The sequence below is a fragment of the Globicephala melas genome, chromosome 18 (assembly GCF_963455315.2).
Source record: "Globicephala melas chromosome 18, mGloMel1.2, whole genome shotgun sequence".
Classification (NCBI taxonomy): Eukaryota; Metazoa; Chordata; class Mammalia; order Artiodactyla; family Delphinidae; genus Globicephala; species Globicephala melas.
Genome location: NC_083331.1, coordinates 17,485,464 through 17,506,042, shown reverse-complemented (window position 1 = coordinate 17,506,042; position 20,579 = coordinate 17,485,464). Strand labels below are relative to the sequence as shown.

Below are 20,579 nucleotides of genomic sequence, written 5' to 3'. Positions count from 1 at the left end.
TATTCAATTACCTGGATTTTACTGTATCACCTTGCCAAAGACACCTAACCTCTCTTGGGCCGCTTTCCCCATGGCGGGAGTGAGGATTTGGACAAATGGTCTCCAACATGCCTTCTCGTTTAACAATTCAGTTTCAAAACATCTCCCTATACCACCTCGCAATCCTGTTTCTTACACAGCATGAAGATAATATGGAGCTTTTTGCCTCTAAATATTCTTTTCCTTAAGTTTCAAGGGTTGCTGCCTTAATTTTTAGTGTTTTGGAATTTGACAGCAAGTCCAAGTTCACCGCACCCATCCACACTCACCACGATTTTATAGATTGGGGTAACGTTCCTCCTCAGCCTTGACTTCCAGACCGAAAGGCTGTTGTGTCTCGTGTGCCTTCTCTGGGTCACTCGTGCTCTTCTTCCTTGAGCTTCTTCAACTCACCTTTTCACCAGAAACACAATAAGTGAACCAAACATAGGTCAGGAAGGACAAGTTTTGTGTCTTGTTTCTTATCATGGTTGATAAGATTCTCTGCTTAATTTTCAAAACCCTTTCTGATAATAACATTTTACATATGCTTTTGATTGTGACCACACATTGGACTGGCACTTCAGAGATCTCTGTGTGACCTTAAATAAGACCTAGGAGACCATCATACAATTTATCCCCAAATATACAATCTCACTGTTTCTTGTTCATCACTGGTAAGTCACTTCTGTCTACTCACAAAACTGTGTGAAACCTCTTATTTACCGTGTTGAACTAGCACTACATTCCTCAATAAACTATAGTATCATCTCCCCTTTTCAGAATTAACACAAAAATTTTTTTTGCAATATATCATTTTATATTTTATTTATTTTTCCTTGGCTCTTTGCTGTACTTTTTTATTTTTTTTAACATCTTTATTGGAGTAGAGTTGCTTTACAATGTTGTATTAGTTTCTGCTGTATAACAAAGTGAATCAGCTATATGTATACATATATCCCCATATCTCTTCCCTCTTGAGTCTCCCTCCCACCCTCCCTATCCCACCCCTCTAGGTGGTCACAAAGCACCGAGCTGATCTCCCTGTGCTAGGCAGCTGCTTCCCACTAGCTATCTATTTTACGTTTGGTAGTGTATATGTGTCCATGCCACTCTCTCACTTTGTCACAGCTTACCCTTCCCCCTCCCCATATCCTCAAGTCCATTCTCTAGTAGGTCTGTGTCTTTATTCCCTACTTGCCCTTAGGTTCTTCATGACCTTTTTTTTTCTTTTTCTTAGATTCCATATATATGTGTTAGCATATGGTATTTGTTTTTCTCTTTCTGAGTTACTTCACTCTGTATGACAGACTCTAGGTCCATCCACCTCACTACAAATAACTCAATTTCTTTTTATGGCTGGGTAATAGTCCATTGTATATATGTGCCACATTTTCTTTATCCGTTCATCTGTCGATGGACACCTAGGTTGCTTCCATGTCCTGGCTATTGTAAATAATGCTGCAATGAACACTGTGGTACTTGACTATTTTTGAATTATGGTTTTCTCAGGGAACATGCCCAGTAGTGGGATTGCTGGGTCATATGATAGTTCTATTTGTAGTTTTTTAAGGAACCTCCATACTGTTCTCCATAGTGGCTGTATCAATTTACATTCCCACCAACAGTGCAAGAGGGTTCCCTTTTCTCCACACCCCCTCCAGCATTTATTGTTTTTAGATTTGTTGATGATGGCCATTCTGACTGGTGTGAGGTGATACCTCATTGTAGTTTTGATTTGCATTTCTCTAATGATTAGTGATGTTGAGCATCCTTTCATGTGTTTGTTGGCAGTCTGTATATCTTCTTTGGAGAAATGTCTATTTAGGTCTTCTGCCCATTTTTGGATTGGGCTGTTTTTTTGATACTGAGCTGCATGAGCTGCTTGTACATTTTGGAGATTAATCCTTTGTCAGTTGCTTCGTTTGCAAATATTTTCTCCCATTCTGAGGGTTGTCTTTTCATCTTATGGTTTCCTTTGCTGTGCAAAAGCCTTTAAGTTTCATTAGGTCTCATTTGTTTATTTTTGTTTTTATTTCCATTTCTCCAGGAGGTGGATCAAAAAAGATCTTGCTGTGATTTATGTCATAGACTGTTCTTCCTATGTTTTCCTCTAAGAGTTTTATAGTGTCTGGCCTTACATTTAGGTCTTTAATCCATTTTGAGTTTATTTATGGGTATGGTGTTAGGGAGTGTTCTAATTTCATTCTCTTACATGTAGCTGTCCAGTTTTCCCAGCACCACTTATTGAAGAGGCTGTCTTTTCTCCATCGTATACCCTTGCCTCCATCAAAGATAAGGTGACCATATGTGAGTGGGTTTATCTCTGGGCTTTCTTTTTTTTTTTAAAAAATTTATTTTATTTTTGGCTGCGTTGGGTTTTTGTTGCTGCGCGGGCTTTCTCTAGTTGTGGCAAGCAGGGGCTACTCTTCATTGTGGTGCGCGGGCTTCTCATTGCAGTGGCTTCTCTTGCTGCAGAGCACGGGCTCTAGGAGCACGGGCTTCAGTAGCTGTGGCTCTTGGGCCCTAGAGCGCAGGTTCAGTAGTTGTGGTGCGTGGGCTTAGTTGCTCCACAGCACGTGGGATCTTCCTGGACCAGGGCTCGAAACCGTGTCTGCTGCATTGGCAGGAGGATTCTTAACCACTGCGCCACCAGGGAAGCCCTCTCTGGGCTTTCTATCCTGTTCCATTGTTAACACAAATTTTAATGTGACAAATCCTTGTATAAATCCCTGGAGATCCTACATCTCCTATTTCCTTGTTTTCAAGTTAACTTATTTGGAGACTCGGCAATTGTCTGAATGAATCGGAATCACTGAGTTTTAGAAAACATCTAGTTTGGTCTCTAACCCAGTGGGAACCATATTTATGAGATCTCTGGGATAGTCATCTAGACTGTGTATTGATTATATTTTCTTATTTTCTGTATTCTATTTTTTTTTTTTTTTTTTTTTTGTAGTACGTGGGCCTCTCACTGCTGTGGCCTCTCCCGTTGCAGAGCACAGCCTCCGGACGCGCAGGCTCAGCAGCCATGGCTCACGGGCCTAGCCGCTCCGTGGCATGTGGGATCTTCCCGGACCGGGGCACGAACCTGTGTCCCCTGCATCGGCAGGCAGACTCTCAACCACTGCACCACTAGGGAAGCCCTATTTTCTGTATTCTTAATGCTTTACTGAGGGCTTATTGTCAGAGGAGGGACTGCTTCACCACGGTTAGCTAATTCCTAAAGAAGGCAAACCACTCGTCCCAAGGAGCCTGACTTTCATTTGCAAACCAACCAATCCAGAGCCCCCCACCTTCCTTACCTGGCTCTTACTTTCCATGTCAATCAATATTTCCCTGTCCTACTCACCCCAGAGCCAGGTACCAGACAACTTGGGACAGCCCCTGTACCCCAGAGCCTGCTGAAACTATTCAAACTAGCCAATCCTGAGTATGCTTACCCTGCCTTGCACATGGAACCACAATAAGGGCTCACGCCCATGCCTTCCCCTTGCTCCTTCGGCCTCCTGACCAACCCTGATGCTTACCTGTGAGTCCCTGTGTGGCAAGGTGTGCCCTCTCCTCTTGGAAACTGTAACACTATCTTTTTCAATGGCAGTAGCTTCCTGCTCACCATACCTGAATAAGAACAAAATCTACATTTTAAAAACAACTGTTAAAACAATTCCAGGGACCAGAAGTTCATTTCTTTGCAAGGCAGCAATTTCAGTAGTGAACTAAGTAGGAAAGTTCTTTTCCATCTTAAACTAAAATCTGCTTCCCTGTACCTTCTAATAATTCTTACTCCGGGGCAACAGAGAATAAGTCTACCCATTTTTTTTCAAGTGATGAACCATCAGATATCTGAAACACATCTATGACTCTCTTTCCTGAAATACATTTGTGAGAATCACACACATGAATCTACAGATTTTTTTTTTTGGCTTTATTTCTAGTCAACTTCTTCAAATGATTAGCATTTCACAAGTCATACCAGCTTCAACAGCCCAGTGGGTTGAATACATTCTTCCAACATTCCCAGTGTCAAGGACCATTCATTCATTCATGCATGGATTAATTAAGCAGCTTCTCAGCAGCCTGGTAGCCTTTGCTGGTTTATCACTGCCCTTGATTTCAAGTGCAGTGTCTGCTGGAACTGGTCTACTCCACATGTGGCTTCATTAGCACTTACTTGCCTGGGTCTGGGGACCCAGTTTGTAGTGGTACCAGGCATGGCATAGACTAAAATTTCTGAATCCTTTAAGATGAATTGCCATGAAACACTTTTTATCCTGTACTTAAGTAATCATGTTGTGATTCTACTGCAGCCTTTTAGATTTCTAAGTGTGAATGTAAAATTCCCCCATTCTCTAGTGTACAGGGCTTCCTCCAGAGTCACGTGCTTTCCTCTTGTTTAAAATTCTTTTTCCCAAAATAGGTTTATTGTAAAAAAATTATCAGATAAATTTGCAATGCAAGAGCTAGATCCCTGTAATCTTATTCCCAAGATATGGTATTTTTGATGTATATATTACATCATATTTTTCCTATACCTAAGGCTCTAGTTTTCTGGGTTTTGTTTTTTATCGGTTGTTCTATGCTTGCAGGACCAGGGATTGAACCCCAGCCCCGGCAGTGAAAGCACTGGGTCCTACCCACTGGACCATGAATCAGATTATACACACAAATTTTCACAACTTTTTTTTCATTTATCAATATATCTTGGGTATTGTAGAGCCATACTTATGAATGAATTACCATTAACAGAGTTCCTTGAGGCCAGGGACTATTGTGTTTAAGTATTTATGAAACACAGCACATAAGTGATTCAATTTTTGAATGACTACATTGTAATGATTCCTACGGAACTACAGATTACACATTTCAGCCAATACTGGGACAATTTTTCCTTTAAATTTCTATAGAAGTCTTGGGTGGTGTGTGATTCATTTATATTGCTAATTATATCTAACGTTGTGTTTATACTCATTATTTCAATAATTTGGTCTCAGTTTTTTTAAAAGAGCAAGTTGAAAGGGAGTCTCATATCCTATTGCACGAGTTTAATTGATTCTATTGTTTCCACTCATTCACGTGCAGTCCAGTTACCTCCCAAAAGTATTTCCCTGCCAGATTGCATAAACAATGCAAATTAATGTAAGTGGTAGTTGATTATATTCCATTTATGAGTACTATGTACAGGGAAACTCCACAGTTTTGATTATAAATTTTCCACTCACAATATCTAGTGTTTTTACGTTATGTAAAGGAAATTATTGATTTAATGTAATTTATCAAGATTACTCTAAGATTTCACTTCCATTTCCAGCTATGCTTTTGCTGGTCCATATCTAGACTTACATTAAGAAGTAAACATACAGGGACTTCCCTGGCAGTCCAGTGGTTAAGATTCCTTGCTTCCAATGCAAGGGGCATGGGTTCCATCCCTGGTCGGGGAACTAACATCCGACATGGCGTGTGGTGCAACCAAAAGAGTATTAAAAAAAAAAAAAACAACTGTTTGGTTAAAAAAGAAAAAGTAAACATACAGTAAAAAAAAGAGATGTGAGCAACACTGTCATACATGTGTCTGTTTTTGTTAATGATTTTTAAAAGCCTTAAATTATATTTTGTACCATTCTTAAATTAAAATACTTTGTAATCTAAGTTGAAAATATATTCAAATAATCTTAACTGATGAGCCAAAAGCAGTTAAAAGCCAAATTCTCTTTTTCTGGTTTTTAATAACGTAAACTTATTATTTATGAGATTTTCATTGTTTCATATATCTAACATTGCAAGTCCCTTGCAATGTTTAAATCACTGAAATAATAATATGGATAATAAATCACTGACTAATTTTCAATGTGAGTATAAAAAGCTACACCAGTGGGCTTCCCTGGTGGTGCAGTGGTTGAGAGTCCGCCTGCCAATGCAGGGGACACGGGTTCGTGCCCCGGTCCGGGAAGATCCCACATGTCGCCGAGCGGCTGGGCCCGTGAGCCATGGCCGCTGAGCCTGCGCGTCTGGAGCCTATGCTCCGCAACGGGAGAGGCCACAACAGTGAGAGGCCTGCGTATCGCAAAAAAAAAAAACCAAAAAACTACACCAGTGTGAACAAATGGATTTTTGCAATAAACAGAATCAAGACAGTAGACAGTCTCTTCAGCCAGGAACAAATTGTGTGTTAAAATACAAGAATGTTTTATGTCCCATCCATGTCTATATTTATTAGCTATCATTGAATACTTAGGCTATAGGTATATATCATACTAATGGTCTACTGGCTTCAAGAAAGGCTTTATTTTTAAATTTTTCCTAGCTCAACATAGTTTCTTAAATAGACTTTATTTTTTTAGAATGGTTTAGATTTACAGAAAAATTGAGACAATAGTACAGAGTTCCTATATATCCCCTCTCCCAGTTTCTCCTGTTATTAACATCTTACATTATTATGGTTCATCTGCTATAATTAGTAAACATATTGATACATTATTATTAACTAAAGTCCATGGTTTATTCAGATTTCCTTAGTTTTTACCTAATGTCCTTTTTCTGTTCCTGGTTCGCACATTACATTGACTTGTCGTGTTCCCTTAGGCTCCCCGGGATGTGACAGTATCTCTGACTTTCCTTGTTTTTGATGACGTTGACAGTTCGGAGTACTGCTCAAGTATTTTGTAGGACGCCCCCCTACTGGAATTTGTCTGATGATTTTCCTCAAGATTAGACTGAGGTTATAGGTAATTTTCCTAAGAGAAATTAGATACCTAGAAATTAAAAACACATCTAGACTTCATCAAACTGTTGCCATGGACATAACTCATGTACCATTTTTAGTATTGTACCTATTCTGTATGATTAGAGGTATCAAACATAGTCTTGAGAAAAGAATATGATGATTAAAAAAAAAAGTTTGGCTTTTAAAAAAATAAATAGGAGGTAGATAACATTATAAAGAGAGCAAACAGTAGTCATATTAATTCTCGTTCCAAAATAAGCATATTCTTTATGAATTAAAACTACTAGGCCAGAAAGTCAGGTAAAAATGCATAAACAATATAAAGTTAGTTCAATTCTATATATCTACAGAGGTAAATTTGGGATTTATGTAAATAGATGTTACTCAGGTATATCTATGTTTTCAAAACATTGTCACGTTTGTGTCTATCAAATGGAACAATAAATAAATATTGTGCAGGATTCTTTTGTCTATGGGGCAAAAATAAGTCTTAAATCCTTAGAAAATTTAGAGTAGGCAATCATTCTCAAAGAATTCTCTCCTGAGCAGTGGTTCTCAATCTTTCGCATGGATCAGAATCACCTGAAGGGCTTGTTCAAACACAGATTCCTGGGTGCTATCCCCAGCAGTTTCTGATTCAGTGGGTCGGGGGTGGGGCCTGAGTGTCCATTTCTAACAAGTTCTCAAGTGAGGCTGAGGCTGACGGTCTGAAGGCCACACTATGAAAACCACTGAGCAGAGAAAACAAAGAAGCTACGTTCGTTAATTGCCTACGATGACAAAAGTGTTTTACGTATGTAATATTATTTAACTAGTTACAGAATCTCATCAAGGGTATGATTATTCCTTTTATAAATGGGGAACCTGAGCTCAGAAAGACTGAGGAACTTGCCTGAAGAGATAATGGGATCAGGTGGCAAAACTACAATTCAGATCTCCTTCAATTCTAAAGCCCTGTTTTTCTAGTACAACATACTGCTCCACGTTGGTAAAGGAGTGAAACGCATGCATCCTTTGCATGCCCATCTGGAAAGGAGACTGTACCAGATATAGAAAGTGATTTGTTCAGCTTAGTAGGGTGTTATCTAAAGGTCAGGGATTCTTCCTGAAAACTAGGCAAAGGCTCAGGGTCGTGGAGAGAATTCACTTATCTCCAAACTTCTGAAATAATCAAGGGTGAAGTGAATTACTGTATAATTAACAAAACAGGAAGAACATGTATTTAATATACTACTGAATAGTCCTTAATTACTAATATTTTATTATTCCTTACAGAAAAATGCACATTTAAATAAAAGTCCTTAAAAGAATAATCTCATTTCCACTTAAGTTGAAAGCATGATACTATTCTAAATGTCTGCTGTGTAGGCTACATCACCAATCAACCAATACTTACTCAGGTATTGAAGTAACACAGCATGACGGTCTTCAACAAAATACTCTGACAGCTACTACAACACTTATCTCCTTTCACAAAGAAAATCAAAAGCAATGACATACAAACAAAATAAGCAATTTAAATTTTAAGAAAAGTGGTATATTTTATAGTAAATAAATCGCCAAAAATGAAGTTGCCAATAACATAAACTTGTCACTTTGTTATACTCTATATAAAAAAGACACTGAGACACAAAATTATTGGACTGCAGACTTAAAATAGTTAATGAGGTCTACACTTCAGAATGACAGAAACCTCCACCCAACTCTGTATCTCTATCAAAACAAATATTTTATGTTAAGATTCCCTTTTAAATATCTATATACGTATTTCCATTTAATACTGTTAATCAAACCCACAGTCATATTTATTTAAATAAGAATTAAATAAACTGCCCCAAATGCTGATTTCATTATCACAAAACCTAAGTATTTTAAATCACAACTTCAGGATGGTATATTGTATACTTTGGTTCCTTAGACACCATTAACGAGCATATTTTTAAGGATATATTGTCATCTGTAGGTCAGGTAAAGCTTTATTAAATGGTAAACACTTTTAACAGTGCAGAAATACAAGTTTCAAAAACAAATACATTCAGAAGATCTGCTGTTCAAATAATATCTTTTCAAAACCAGGTGGAGGAGTATGATAAAATTCACTGAACTGGCAATCCAAAATTGCACTGTCATCAACTAGAGATAGAAAAAAAAGAAAATAAATTAGAAGCAAACACCTTAATTTGAATGAATACATAAATTATAAACTGTTTTCATAATGCCATAACATTAATAGGCAGGAAGAATAAACGCATCTGCTATCCAGGTTACAAAACATGATCCTATTGGGTAAAAATAACCACAATGAAGAATAAAATCTATCAAGAACACTGAAAGGAAATACATCAAAATATTACTAATAATTATTTCTAGATGATGTAAATATCGGTAATGTGAGTTTTTCCTTCCTTACCTACCCGTATCTTCTCAATTTTACACATTAAGATAAATTACTTCTTAAAAAATATTTTATTAAAAAAATTATAGATTCACAAAGAGTAGCAAAAATAATACAGAAAGTCCTGTGTACCCTTCACTCAGCTTCCCCTAGTGGTAACATCTTACACAACTACAGTACAATATCCAAACCAGAAAACTAACACTGATACTAACACTGTTCATTAGACTACAGGCCTTATTTAGCTTCTACATATTTTTACCAGCATTTACTCAAGAGAAATGAATGCATATATCCACATAAAGCCTTGTACATGAATGTTCACAGCACCTTTATTTGTAATGGCCAAAAACTGGAAACAACTAAATATCCATTAACAGGTGAAGGGAAAAAACAACTGTGATATATCCACACAATGAACAATACTACTTGGTAATAAAAATCAATGAATTGTTGATACATGCTACAACATGGATAAATCTTAAAATAATTATGCTGAGTAAAAGAAGCCAGACAAAAAAAGAATACAAATTGTATGATTCTATTTATATAATACTCTAAAAATGCAAGATAATCTGTAGTGACAGAAAGCAGATAGTGGCTGCATGGGGTGGGTGGGGAGAGGTGAGTAGAAAGCATTAAAAGGGGGCAGGAGGAAACTTAGGGGTGATGAATATGTTCATTATCTTGACTATAGTGATGATATGGGTGTTCACTTTATAGCTACTTGTTAAACTGCACATATATGTTTAATACACATTAGTATTTTATACTTAATAATAAATGCAGAAAAAAAGTTAAGTACTGGATTTGACATTCATGAATCACTAGTGATTTTAACAAGGGTGGCTTCAGTTAAGTGGGGGTAAAGGCACCAACACCGGTTGAAGAACAGGTGAACGATACAATATAAACAGTGATGGAAGCTATTCTATAAGAAATGCAGCCATATAGAGAAGGGTAAACAGAGGACTGGTGAGGGTACGAGTTTAAGGGAGGGTATTTTGGAATGAGAATGATTCAGAATGTTCAACAGACATTGAAGAGAGAGGTTGATGACATGAGACAGAGATGAAATAATGACAGTAAAGTCCCAGAGTCGGGGAGTTTGAAATCTAGACCAGAGACTGAGTTTTCTGAACATGAAGGGCACCACTTCCTCTAAGATGGGATGGGAAGAAGGCAAGACTGGAGTAGATCCAGAAAAGCTTCAGGAGGATGGGGAGGAAAGCTGGAGTTTACCACTGATGGTCTGTTTCTCTATAAACTGGAAGGGGAGGTCAATCTATGGAGAATGAATAGGGAATTCAAGAACTACAATGAAAGTCTGGAATGTGCAGAGATGTAACAACACTTTTCTTTAGTGTTATGCAGTGTTGTCTCTCCATAGGTTGAACGCAAGAACTGACAAAATGAATGACTGGATGGATCTAGGATTAGGGATAGGATAGAAGACAAAGGGTAAGGGAATTTGAATTTTATTTTTATCTTTGATAGTATCTGGCTAAAATATTTGATTTAATTGGACTGATTTATCAATTTCAATTTATAAAATACATTACTATATATAATTTATTACCTTTAACTTTATTACATTAAAAATAATGCCAAATCAAAGAAACAGTTTAGAATAAAAATCTCATTTGCTATATTCATTTATAACTCAGTCATTCTACTGATATTTATTTCATTTCTCAGACTAAACTATTTTGAATATTAAGCTACATTCCCATGTATTTAAGTAAATACATTTCTTTTAGGCTTACCCAATATTGCAAATACACTAACCTATATCAAGCTTAAAAATACACCTTTACATGCAAAGACATGCAAAGATATAGAAGGCAAAAATCACTGAAAAGTAATAATTTAGGAAAAAAGAAGATAAATGAAAACCTTAAAATAAAGCACAGGCTATGACTGTTATTATCAAATTATTAAATATTTTTATTTGTTACTGTATATTTTTCTGCCATTCCGAACAAACACTGCTATTTTTCCAGTAAGTTACTACAAAAAAGTTAACAATTTGTTTTTATTATGGCTCAAATCCTTAGATTAATTGATTAAAGTAATTAAATGAGAAAATGTTTTTAAAGCAACTAAAACCACAGGCAGAAAAATCATATACCTGTTGATTTAAAGTTGATAACATAAAAAATGAAGAATAGAGTGATAAAGGCACAGTGCTTATGTATATTTTTTATAAAGAGAGACACCTTATTTTTTAGAGATACAAATAAAATAGTTAAGAATAAAATGGTATAATGTCTGGCATTTGCCTCAAAATACTACAAGGAGGGGGAGATGAAGAACAGGAGGACTGCAGGGAGGGGATGAAACGTGACTGGCTACTAGTTGATAATTGTTTGAAGTTGAGTGATGGGTACATGAAAGTTAATTATTCTATTCTCTTCTATACATGTTTGAAATATTCTGTAATAAAATTAAAGTAACTAACTGGTACAGAGTCATCTCTAAGTAACCCAATTCTTGGAGGGATACACTTGTACAGAAACTATAGTACTTACACATACATGGCTATCAAAAGCAAAACAATCAATATGAAACCATTCTAAGTCAATATTTCTCTCAGAAGAGTTTTAACATTTAGGTAATTTTATAAAGGTAACCAATGCTCAATCTACATGAAATTCCCATCCCTATTTCCAAAATATTCTTTACAATTACATTTCCTGGCCATCTAACCCTCTCTAACAAATGGCAGAAATATCTTTTTGTAAATTCCATAAAGCTTTTTGGAACTTTCTAGAATATAAGACTATATGATATAAAAGGGAATATGGTTATTGCATATTTAAGTATAATCATTGTATTTAGCAAGTTTACTTTTTAAATATATGGGGAATAAAAACTTTCCTTGGTCCTGTCAAGTGGGATTGTGATAACCTACTGAGTACACTACAGAGGTCCTTATTAACTTGTCCAGCCTTCCGAATGACAGTTATAAAGTTAATGAAAATGCTAAGCAAAAGTTAACATATATCTAATAATGTTTAGCAATATTTTAGCTTACCATAAACAACTGGATACACTGTCCCTCGTATACCTGATGCTGGACAATGCATGTTTTTTCCATTCAAATATACATTTAATTCTACATGGTCATATGTAATACCCTAGGAAGCAAAGTAAATATTAAAATGGGTAAAAATATACATGTTCCATAAAAACCTGAATAGCCAGAAAGCACTGATTGGGGAGCATGGAAACACAAAAAACTAAGCAAAAGGTCACAACAGCTTGTATTAAGGTTTACAATTAGGTAGAATTCACTTGAACTGAGCTAAAAAAAATTAGTGGTGATTATGTGGGGGGAAAAAGGTAAAATCCCGAGAGTCCACATTAAAGGTAAAACTAAATCTTAGTATTATATTCAGATAATCTGGATTTTATATTTTGAATATTAAGATGATATAAGTACTATATACTGTAAACAAAGAGACCTTTTAAACTCATATAGAAAACACTGCTCTTTATATACAGAATTTGATCTCAAGGGGGGAAAACAGTGAAGTTTTCACCATTAGGGATTATTATCTGTCACTGCTTTCAATTGTGATGAATTGTCTTTATACAACTTATTTCCAAAAAGAAATGATATATTTCTGTATCTCTTTACCTTGGCTTCAAATATGTCAAGTGTATTACCAAGGTAAAGTGGGTATTTACAACTGCATATAATTGGTAATTAGTGTCAAGTTGAAAAATAGAAAAACAACAGCTCAAAAGACTTTAAAAAGACAATAGAATAAAAATATATTACTTTGTACATTATTAATGGTACACAAATCACAATTAATAACAATTATTATTATTAATGCTGGAAAACAAATAATCTGTATTATGTACCAAACACTATTCTAGGCACTTCATATTTACTCATTTAATCCTCGTAAGATAGGTATTTTTATTATCCCCATTTTACAGATGAGGTAGCTAAAGCACAGAGAGGTCAAATAATTTACCTGAGTTTGCACAGTTAGGAAGTGGCAGAGCTGGGATTTAACCTCATGCAGTATGGCTTCGGAAAACTTATTCTTAATTGCCACGCAATTCAAAACTTCAAAACTTTTAAGAACTTTTATACTTATAAAACTCTCTTTAAGACTCTGTACAATATTTACTAATTGATGACAAAAAGAGAGCTTTACTTTGAAGAATTAAGAATAGACAGTGGAGACCTTTCAAAAACCATCACAGACCAAGAAGCAACCACTTCAAGGATTTCTGACTGTGGATAAATTATATGAACCTACAAGCTTTTAAAGGTAGAAAAACATCTTACAGATGATGTAGTCTTAACTCCCTCACTTTCCAGTTAAGATAGCAAAGGCCCAGATGAGTCAATGTGTTAAGTGCTATAAAAGATTCTCAAATCTTAGCAAGGCCAGGGTTAGACTAAACAGAAAGATAAATGCTGCTTTTGTTTCACTTCAGTTTACGTACTTAAATAATAAAGCTAAGTGATGGCTAGGATTAGCTTTTTTAATGAAGTCGTCTGTTTTCATTTAGAAAACATGATTACAAAAATAAATAAATAACATGATTCCATAAAAAGCAGTGTGTTACTCCCTTTACAGGATTACTGGGAATCTAGCAGTTCAGATCAGCAGGCTGTAGTCTGGGCACCCTTCCCCACCTGCTGGCAGCATCACCTACTGCAAGCAAGCAAATTTTCAACCCCTCCCTCCAGCACCAATACCCAGCACCCGAGAGAGAAGCGAGGAAGGATGTGAGAACCCCTGCCCTCCAGCAGCAGAGTTTAAGTTCAAGTATTTTCTAACTTAATCTGTCCTTTTTTTTTTTTTTTTGGCTGTGCCACATGCATGAGGGATTTTAGTTCCCCGACCAGGGATCGAACCCATGGCCCCTGCAGTGGAAGTGCTGAGTCCTAACCACTGGACTGCCAGGGAATTCCCTTAATCTGTCCTTTTATATGCTCTAGAAACTAGGTTTGACTCTCTCATAATGATACCGAGAAATGTGATGTGTTCTAAGGATTTATCAATAATTATTTGCAGGTTTGGTGAAGCGACTCTGAAATTAGACTGCCTGAGATCACTCCAAATAAGAAGTTATTACTTAACTTCTAATCTGTAAAATGGTAATAATACCACCTATTTCACAGGGTCATTAAGAGGATTAAACAATTTAATCCCTGCCAGGCACTTAAAGCCATTCTGGCCCATAATAGATGCTAGAGAAGTGTTTGCTATTATTATTATTGTTACACAGAATGTTTATGAAACTTCTCTGAAATTAAACTGAAAACAGCAATTTTAAAATGTAATCTGCACTTTTCTAAACTATATATAAAAGGAAAAAATAAGCATAAGCTGTTTCAGGAATGCCTCTCTGGTGCTGTAGTAGGCCCTGTTGGTACTATTATTACTGTATAAATACAATCATTTGGTTAGATGTTGAAAGCTTGTTTTTCTTGATTCTCCTGAGAGAATGGTATATGACTGAAATTCTACACATGAGAATGTTTTTCCTGTCTTATAATTCATTCCTCTTTTCCTATGCTATTGTCAGTAATTTAGTGAAATTTGTTCTCAAATGTTTAAACTAGGAAGATAAAGTTAATAGAGTAGGATAATATTTTACTTTTCAGGATTCTGCTTATATTTCATCTTTTTGAGTCCTCCTTTTATCAGAATGGGCATAAAAACTCAAAGTCTAATTTATTTATTTATTTTAATTTTTGGCTGCATTGGGTCTTCATTGTTCTGTGTGGGCTTTCTCTAGTTGTGGCGAGCGGGGGCTACTCTTCGTTGCAGTGTGTGGGCTTCTCACTGCAGTGGCTTCTCTTGTTGTGGAGCATGGGCTCTAGGCGCACAGGCTTCAGTAGCTGCAGCACGTGAGCTCAGCAGTTGTGGCTCACGGGCTCTAGAGAGCAGGCTCAGTAGTTGTGGTGCACGGGCTCGGTTGCTCTGCAGCATGCCGGATCTTCCGGGACCAGGGATCGAACCCGTGTCCCCTGCATTGGCAGACGGATTCTTAACCACTGCGCCATCAGGGAAGTCCCTCAAAGTCTAATTTAATAATGCTGACAGACTAAAAATGACATTCTTAAATCTGTCAATTTGAGGTATCAGTCACCTCAGGGAATGAGACAGGAAGGCAAGAATAACATACAGTAGAAGTTCAGTATATCAACAAAGAAAAACATTTGTTACTGATTAACCTATCTTATGTTTGAATTTCATTTTTTAGTATAAACAGGTTGACGGCACCAACCTGACTTCAAGATTCTCTTCCACGAAATAACCATTTGAATAAGGGTGTTCTACATTATGGGTATCTGGCAATGACCTACAAACACAGAACCAACTATTCGAAAGGAAAAGCAGATTTTAAAAATGGTTTATGCCTTTAGTTTCCTTTAGTTAATTTAGGAAAAACATACTTTCAATAATTTACCTATTTGAAGACTCTTCTTCACTTTTTTTTTTTTTTTTTTTTTTGCGGTACGCGGGCCTCTCACTGTTGTGGCCTCTCCCGATGCGGAGCACAGGCTCCAGACACTCAGGCTCAGCAGTCATGGCTCACGGGCCCAGCTGCTCCACGGCATGTGGGATCTTCCCGGACCGGGGTACGAACCCGTGTCCCCTGCATCGGCAGGCGGACTCTCAACCACTGTGCCACCAGGGAAGCCCCACATTTTTTAAATTGCATAAAAGATCAGACCATAATTAAAAATCATTTCCACATCTTCCTTCACTCTTTTCAAAATATTGTATACTTCTTTAATTCAATAACCTGGATTTACCTTGTCTTTTTTATCTTATTATTAGAAACTCTCTCTAATTGTTTACAGATTCCTTTCAACTTGGTATGAGAGCCAGGAACCGAAGTCTCTGCATAAGGAGACCCAAGAACTCTGTTCTCAGTCAATAGCTAATGGCCTGAACTCAGTGTATAAGGTTCTTGGACAACACTGTTTGAGAGGAAGTATCTGGAAAAAGGCAGAAAGGGATCTCTGGATTACATTTTCAATAGGGTGGCTTTGGTAGAGACTTAAATATATCTAGTTGGGAATAAAATCAGAGAAGTCAATAATATGTAACTCCTTCTATCCCCTGCTTTCCAAAAAAAGTTTTCTACAATCAAGCCTTAGAATATTGAGTCCGTTTTTTGAAGAGTTCTGAAAGTGAAGGAAGTTTAGTAAGGTTATGTTTAACGAGGACCAATGCTCCTGATAAAATGCTGTACTTCTTTAACAGAAGTTCATAACAAATTAAGCAATAAATGTCAAATTTTTCTCTAAGAGATCTCCAGCTGCAAAAATACCTAATATTTTCTAATATAAGGGTTAGCAAACTTTTAAAATTGTGGGCCAAGATTTCTTTTATGTGAGAGAAGCAGGAAATGATCAGCAGCCAACCTGTCATCAGCTCTCCCTTAAATGGAAATAAGGGTTCACGCTTATTTTCCTGGCCAGTGGCAGCTCTAGAAAGGAGAAGGCAGTTAGGTAAGGCAGCAGCATCGACATCAAGTGCTCTCTTTGGAAAATGTACTACCTCATTAGATCCAATTCTGGTGCTTTGGAATTCAAACCACAAACTCAGAGGCAAAAGTAGAAATACTAAAAGCAGTTCAAGTTTAATAATTTACAGTGGAAAACAACTCCACAAGAAAACTCACCACCACGTCTCCCTCCTGTGGAAGGCTGTTTGCTGGCAGCCTATTTTTCTCCTCATTGTTGTGATATAGGGCTCCATCATTTCTCATCACCAGACTATGCACATCTCGGCCAAGAGGGATCTGATTCAAGTTAACTTTCTGAGTTGCAACACCAATACCCCAGATTCCTAAAAATATAATAATTTAAATGCTCCCCAAATCTGCAGTATACAAATATGAAAGGAGTTGTTTTTAAAGAAAGTGGCATATTATCACTAAACTATTTTTTTGTTAATGTTTAAAAAATTCTTTTAAAAGTAGTTTGCAAACTATACCATGTTCTCCTGCAGATGTAGTACAGCCTGGGAGATAAGCGAGTGGGCCCTGGAGTTGTACTACCTAGGTTTAAATTCTGACTTTGCTATGTCATCTTGGGCAAGTTACTTAACCTCCCCCTGCTTCCTCACCTGTGTACTATGGATTCTAACAGTACTATCCTCTTAAAGTTATCAGAAGATACAGCAAGATCATCCAAGTGAAGCACTTGCAACAGTGTAAGTATTAAAAAAAATGGGTAAGTAAAGCACAGAGGAAGTATTTTTAAAAGATACTAACTATTGTCATTATTATTATTATTATTATTCTCTAAAAATATTATTAAAAAGCTACACAATGAATATAAATGGCCTGGGGTTCTATTTCAAGTACCACGTCTGAGAAGCAGGAATTTATTGTCTTTACTTTTTGCATCTATAATATGTGACAAATAATATATGACCTGGTCAGTATCATGGAGAGGAGAAAAATAATGATAAAGTGTAAAATCATTTTCTTATCCAATACCTTAAGTTCATGAGTTTAAAACCTTTTGGTCTAAATTGACTTTTAAAGCAAGCAGCTCTCTTCTTAATCTAACAGAATACCTACAACTCCCGGTTACATCTCAAAGGGTTTCCTTCTCAGTTTTTATCAAAATCAGTTAGGAGAAATTCTATAGATCAAAGAATGTTTGAAGACCATGTTGTCAATCAATCAGTTTTCCTGGATTGAGTGAGACCATCAGAAAGCTGCATTTCTGGACTTCACTGTCTTGGCCTCCTAAATAATTTGATTATATAATTTATCCTCCAAGGTGGGACAAGAGTGACAGCAAGTGATAATACTAATTTCATGGGACAACAGTTCTAGACAGGGTTACAGAGTCCCCTTACTCCTAAAGAACTGTGCACACTGTGATACACTTGGGCACAACTGCCTGAAGCTTTCATTGAGGGAACAATGCTACAAACTCCAATAATGCACTTATTCTAGAGATATTATTGAGGATAGCACCCTTTATAGAAAATCCACATAAAAATTTGTATTACATTTCAGGCTCAAGGAACTATCTGCTTCTCTTGAGAAAAGGTATGTTATACTTGAGAAGATTACAGTAACCAGAGACATTATGCAGCCAGTGAGTTAACTTACAAAAGAATGGAATGGAGGACAGATTCAAATTTATTTCACACACTTAAGAAAAATCAGTATTTAAAATGAATTTAAAAAACAAGCCCCAGAGGAATATTTTATGTCATTCAAGTAAGAGTAAGAACAGAATTAATTTACTCCACTCTAGATTTCCAATTCTGTACGTATATTACTCATGCCATGTTTCACTAGACATTTCTTTATAATAAAGCCTTAAAAAAATTGCCCCATATTCAACACTGCCACAAGTTAACTAATTAATAACTATCATAATACTCATGTAGAATTGCTATACAACTAAAGAAACTTCAGAATTAAAAAAAATTTTTTTTAATTTTTAATTGAAGTATAGTTGATTTACAATATTGTGTTAGTTTCAGGTGTACAGATTCATAAATTTTTAAAGAGACTTTAGACTTCTATCAGAATTCTAAATCTGCCAATTGCTTCAGAAGACACTGAATCAGGGAATCTTAACAAGAGTTAAGAGAAAACCTCAGGATCATAAGTTTAATTTTATCCTAAGATAAAACAGCAAGAGTCTACACCTTATATGCTTGACCAAATGAAATGGTTCATCTAGCTGCCACTAATAATTAACCATATTAATAATAATGCTTGTGCCTTAAACTGAACCAGTATGTTGTGTCTTTTAAACACTTTCATATATATAGCTCATGTGAGGCAGGAAGGGCAGCTCCTGTAATCCATTTTATAGATGAGAAAACTGAACCTAATATAACGAAATTGACTAATTAAACCAGGATCACACAATAAGATGTGGAAGAAAATCATCTTCTAAGTAAGCGTTTGGTGTTTTTTTAATTACCTCATTAATCTTTTTCATATATTGAAAATTACTCCTCATATTTTGAATAATTAGGACTTTTAATAGTCAAGTACCATTATACCAACCTGTGGACTGGATTTTGAATTCAAAGTAGCTTTTGTTTTGATGTAAAGGTGCACTGGCTAAACAACCTCCTGTTCCACATATTCTTCTTCCATTTTTTACAATGACAACATCCGTTCCTAAACAAAAGAATATAGACACTGTGTAAAGTTTTACATTCTCTTAACCAACAATCAAGGTTAATTTGTTTCACTTTTAACTCTTGGTCTCCAAAAAATAGGGAGACTATATATACTTTGAAATATAAAAATACTGATAAATTATTTAAAATATTTAATTTACTTTTTTCCTGGGAGAACATTAATATTAATTTGTGGCTAGAAATCTTGTTTAATTAGGCAGTTTCAAATAATAATTCTGAATTATACTGAATATTTGAAACACTTTTAAGGTAGAAGTAGACTTTTTTTTTTTTGGCTGCACCACGTGTCTTGCGGGATCTCAGTTCCCCGAACCCCGGACCACGGCATTGAAAGCCCAGAATCCTAACCACTAGGCCACCAGGGAACTCCCAGAAGCAGACTTTCTTAAATTTTAGCCAATGAATCAATTTGATGATTTCATAAATATCTTGATTTAAATAAAAACATAAACACTTGAAAGAAACTGGCAAATTAGTACCATTTTCAGTTCAATCTAAACAAATCAATCTGCTAAAAACTGACTGAATGTCTACTAGGTACAAGGTCCTATGCTAGTGCTTTGGTCAAGTAAGAACTGAAGATGAATGGAACACAGAAAGGAACATACATCTATGTTCTTGAAACAGCTGACACGGGGCTTCCCTGGTGGCGCAGTGGTTGAGAATCTGCCTGGCAATGCAGGGGACACGGGTTCGATCCCTGGTCCGGGAAGATCCCACATGCCGCGGAGCAACTAAGCCTGTGCACCACAACTACAGAGCGTGCACTCTAGAGCCCAAAGCCACAACTACTGAAGCCCACGCACCAAGAATCCATGCTCCACAACAAGAGAAGCCACCACAATGAGAAACCCGCACACCACAACGAAGAGCAGCCCCCGCTCACTGCAACTAGAGAAAGCCCGCACACAGCAACGAAGTCCCAACTGAGCCAAAAGAGAAAAAAAAAAATGGGGCTTCCCTGGTGGCGCAGTGGTTAAGAACCCGCCTGCCAATACACGGGACACGGGTTCGAGCCCTGGTCCGGGAAGATCCCACATGCCGCGGAGGGGCTAAGCCCATGAGCCACAACTACTGAGCCTGCGCTCTAGAATCCGCGAGGCACAGCTACTGAGCCTGCGTGCCTAGAGCCCGTGCTCCACAACAAGAGAAGCCACTGCAATGAGAAGCCCGCGCACCACAACGAAGAGTAGCCCCCGTTCGCCACAACTAAAGAAAGCCCGGGCCCAGCAATGAAGACCCAACGCAGCCAAAAATAAATTAAAAA

The 20,579-nt window shown here is 36.7% G+C and overlaps 1 protein-coding gene across 7 annotated transcripts in view; it reads right to left on the bottom strand.

The window, feature by feature from the left end:
- The window catches only part of SPRYD7 (SPRY domain containing 7), an 88,206-nt gene that overhangs the window by 63,609 nt on the left and 4,018 nt on the right, over nt 1-20,579 (bottom strand). For 3 of the 7 annotated variants that reach the window (XR_009559827.1, XR_009559829.1, XR_009559828.1), the window contains exons 2-7: nt 19,173-19,289; nt 16,809-16,975; nt 12,175-12,277; nt 6,542-8,875; nt 3,549-3,639; nt 309-432 (exon numbers count right to left, since the gene is read on the bottom strand). Coding sequence is in view for 2 of the 7 variants with exons in the window: in XM_060288166.2 (XP_060144149.1) it covers nt 8,778-8,875; nt 12,175-12,277; nt 16,809-16,975; nt 19,173-19,289 (485 nt within the window). In the remaining 5 variants the exon portion in view is untranslated. Of the gene's footprint in view, nt 1-308; nt 433-3,548; nt 3,640-3,692; nt 8,876-12,174; nt 12,278-16,808; nt 16,976-19,172; nt 19,290-20,579 lie in introns of those variants that run through there. The other 4 variants (XR_009559830.1, XR_009559831.2, XM_060288166.2 and 1 more) reach the window with 4 other exon arrangements.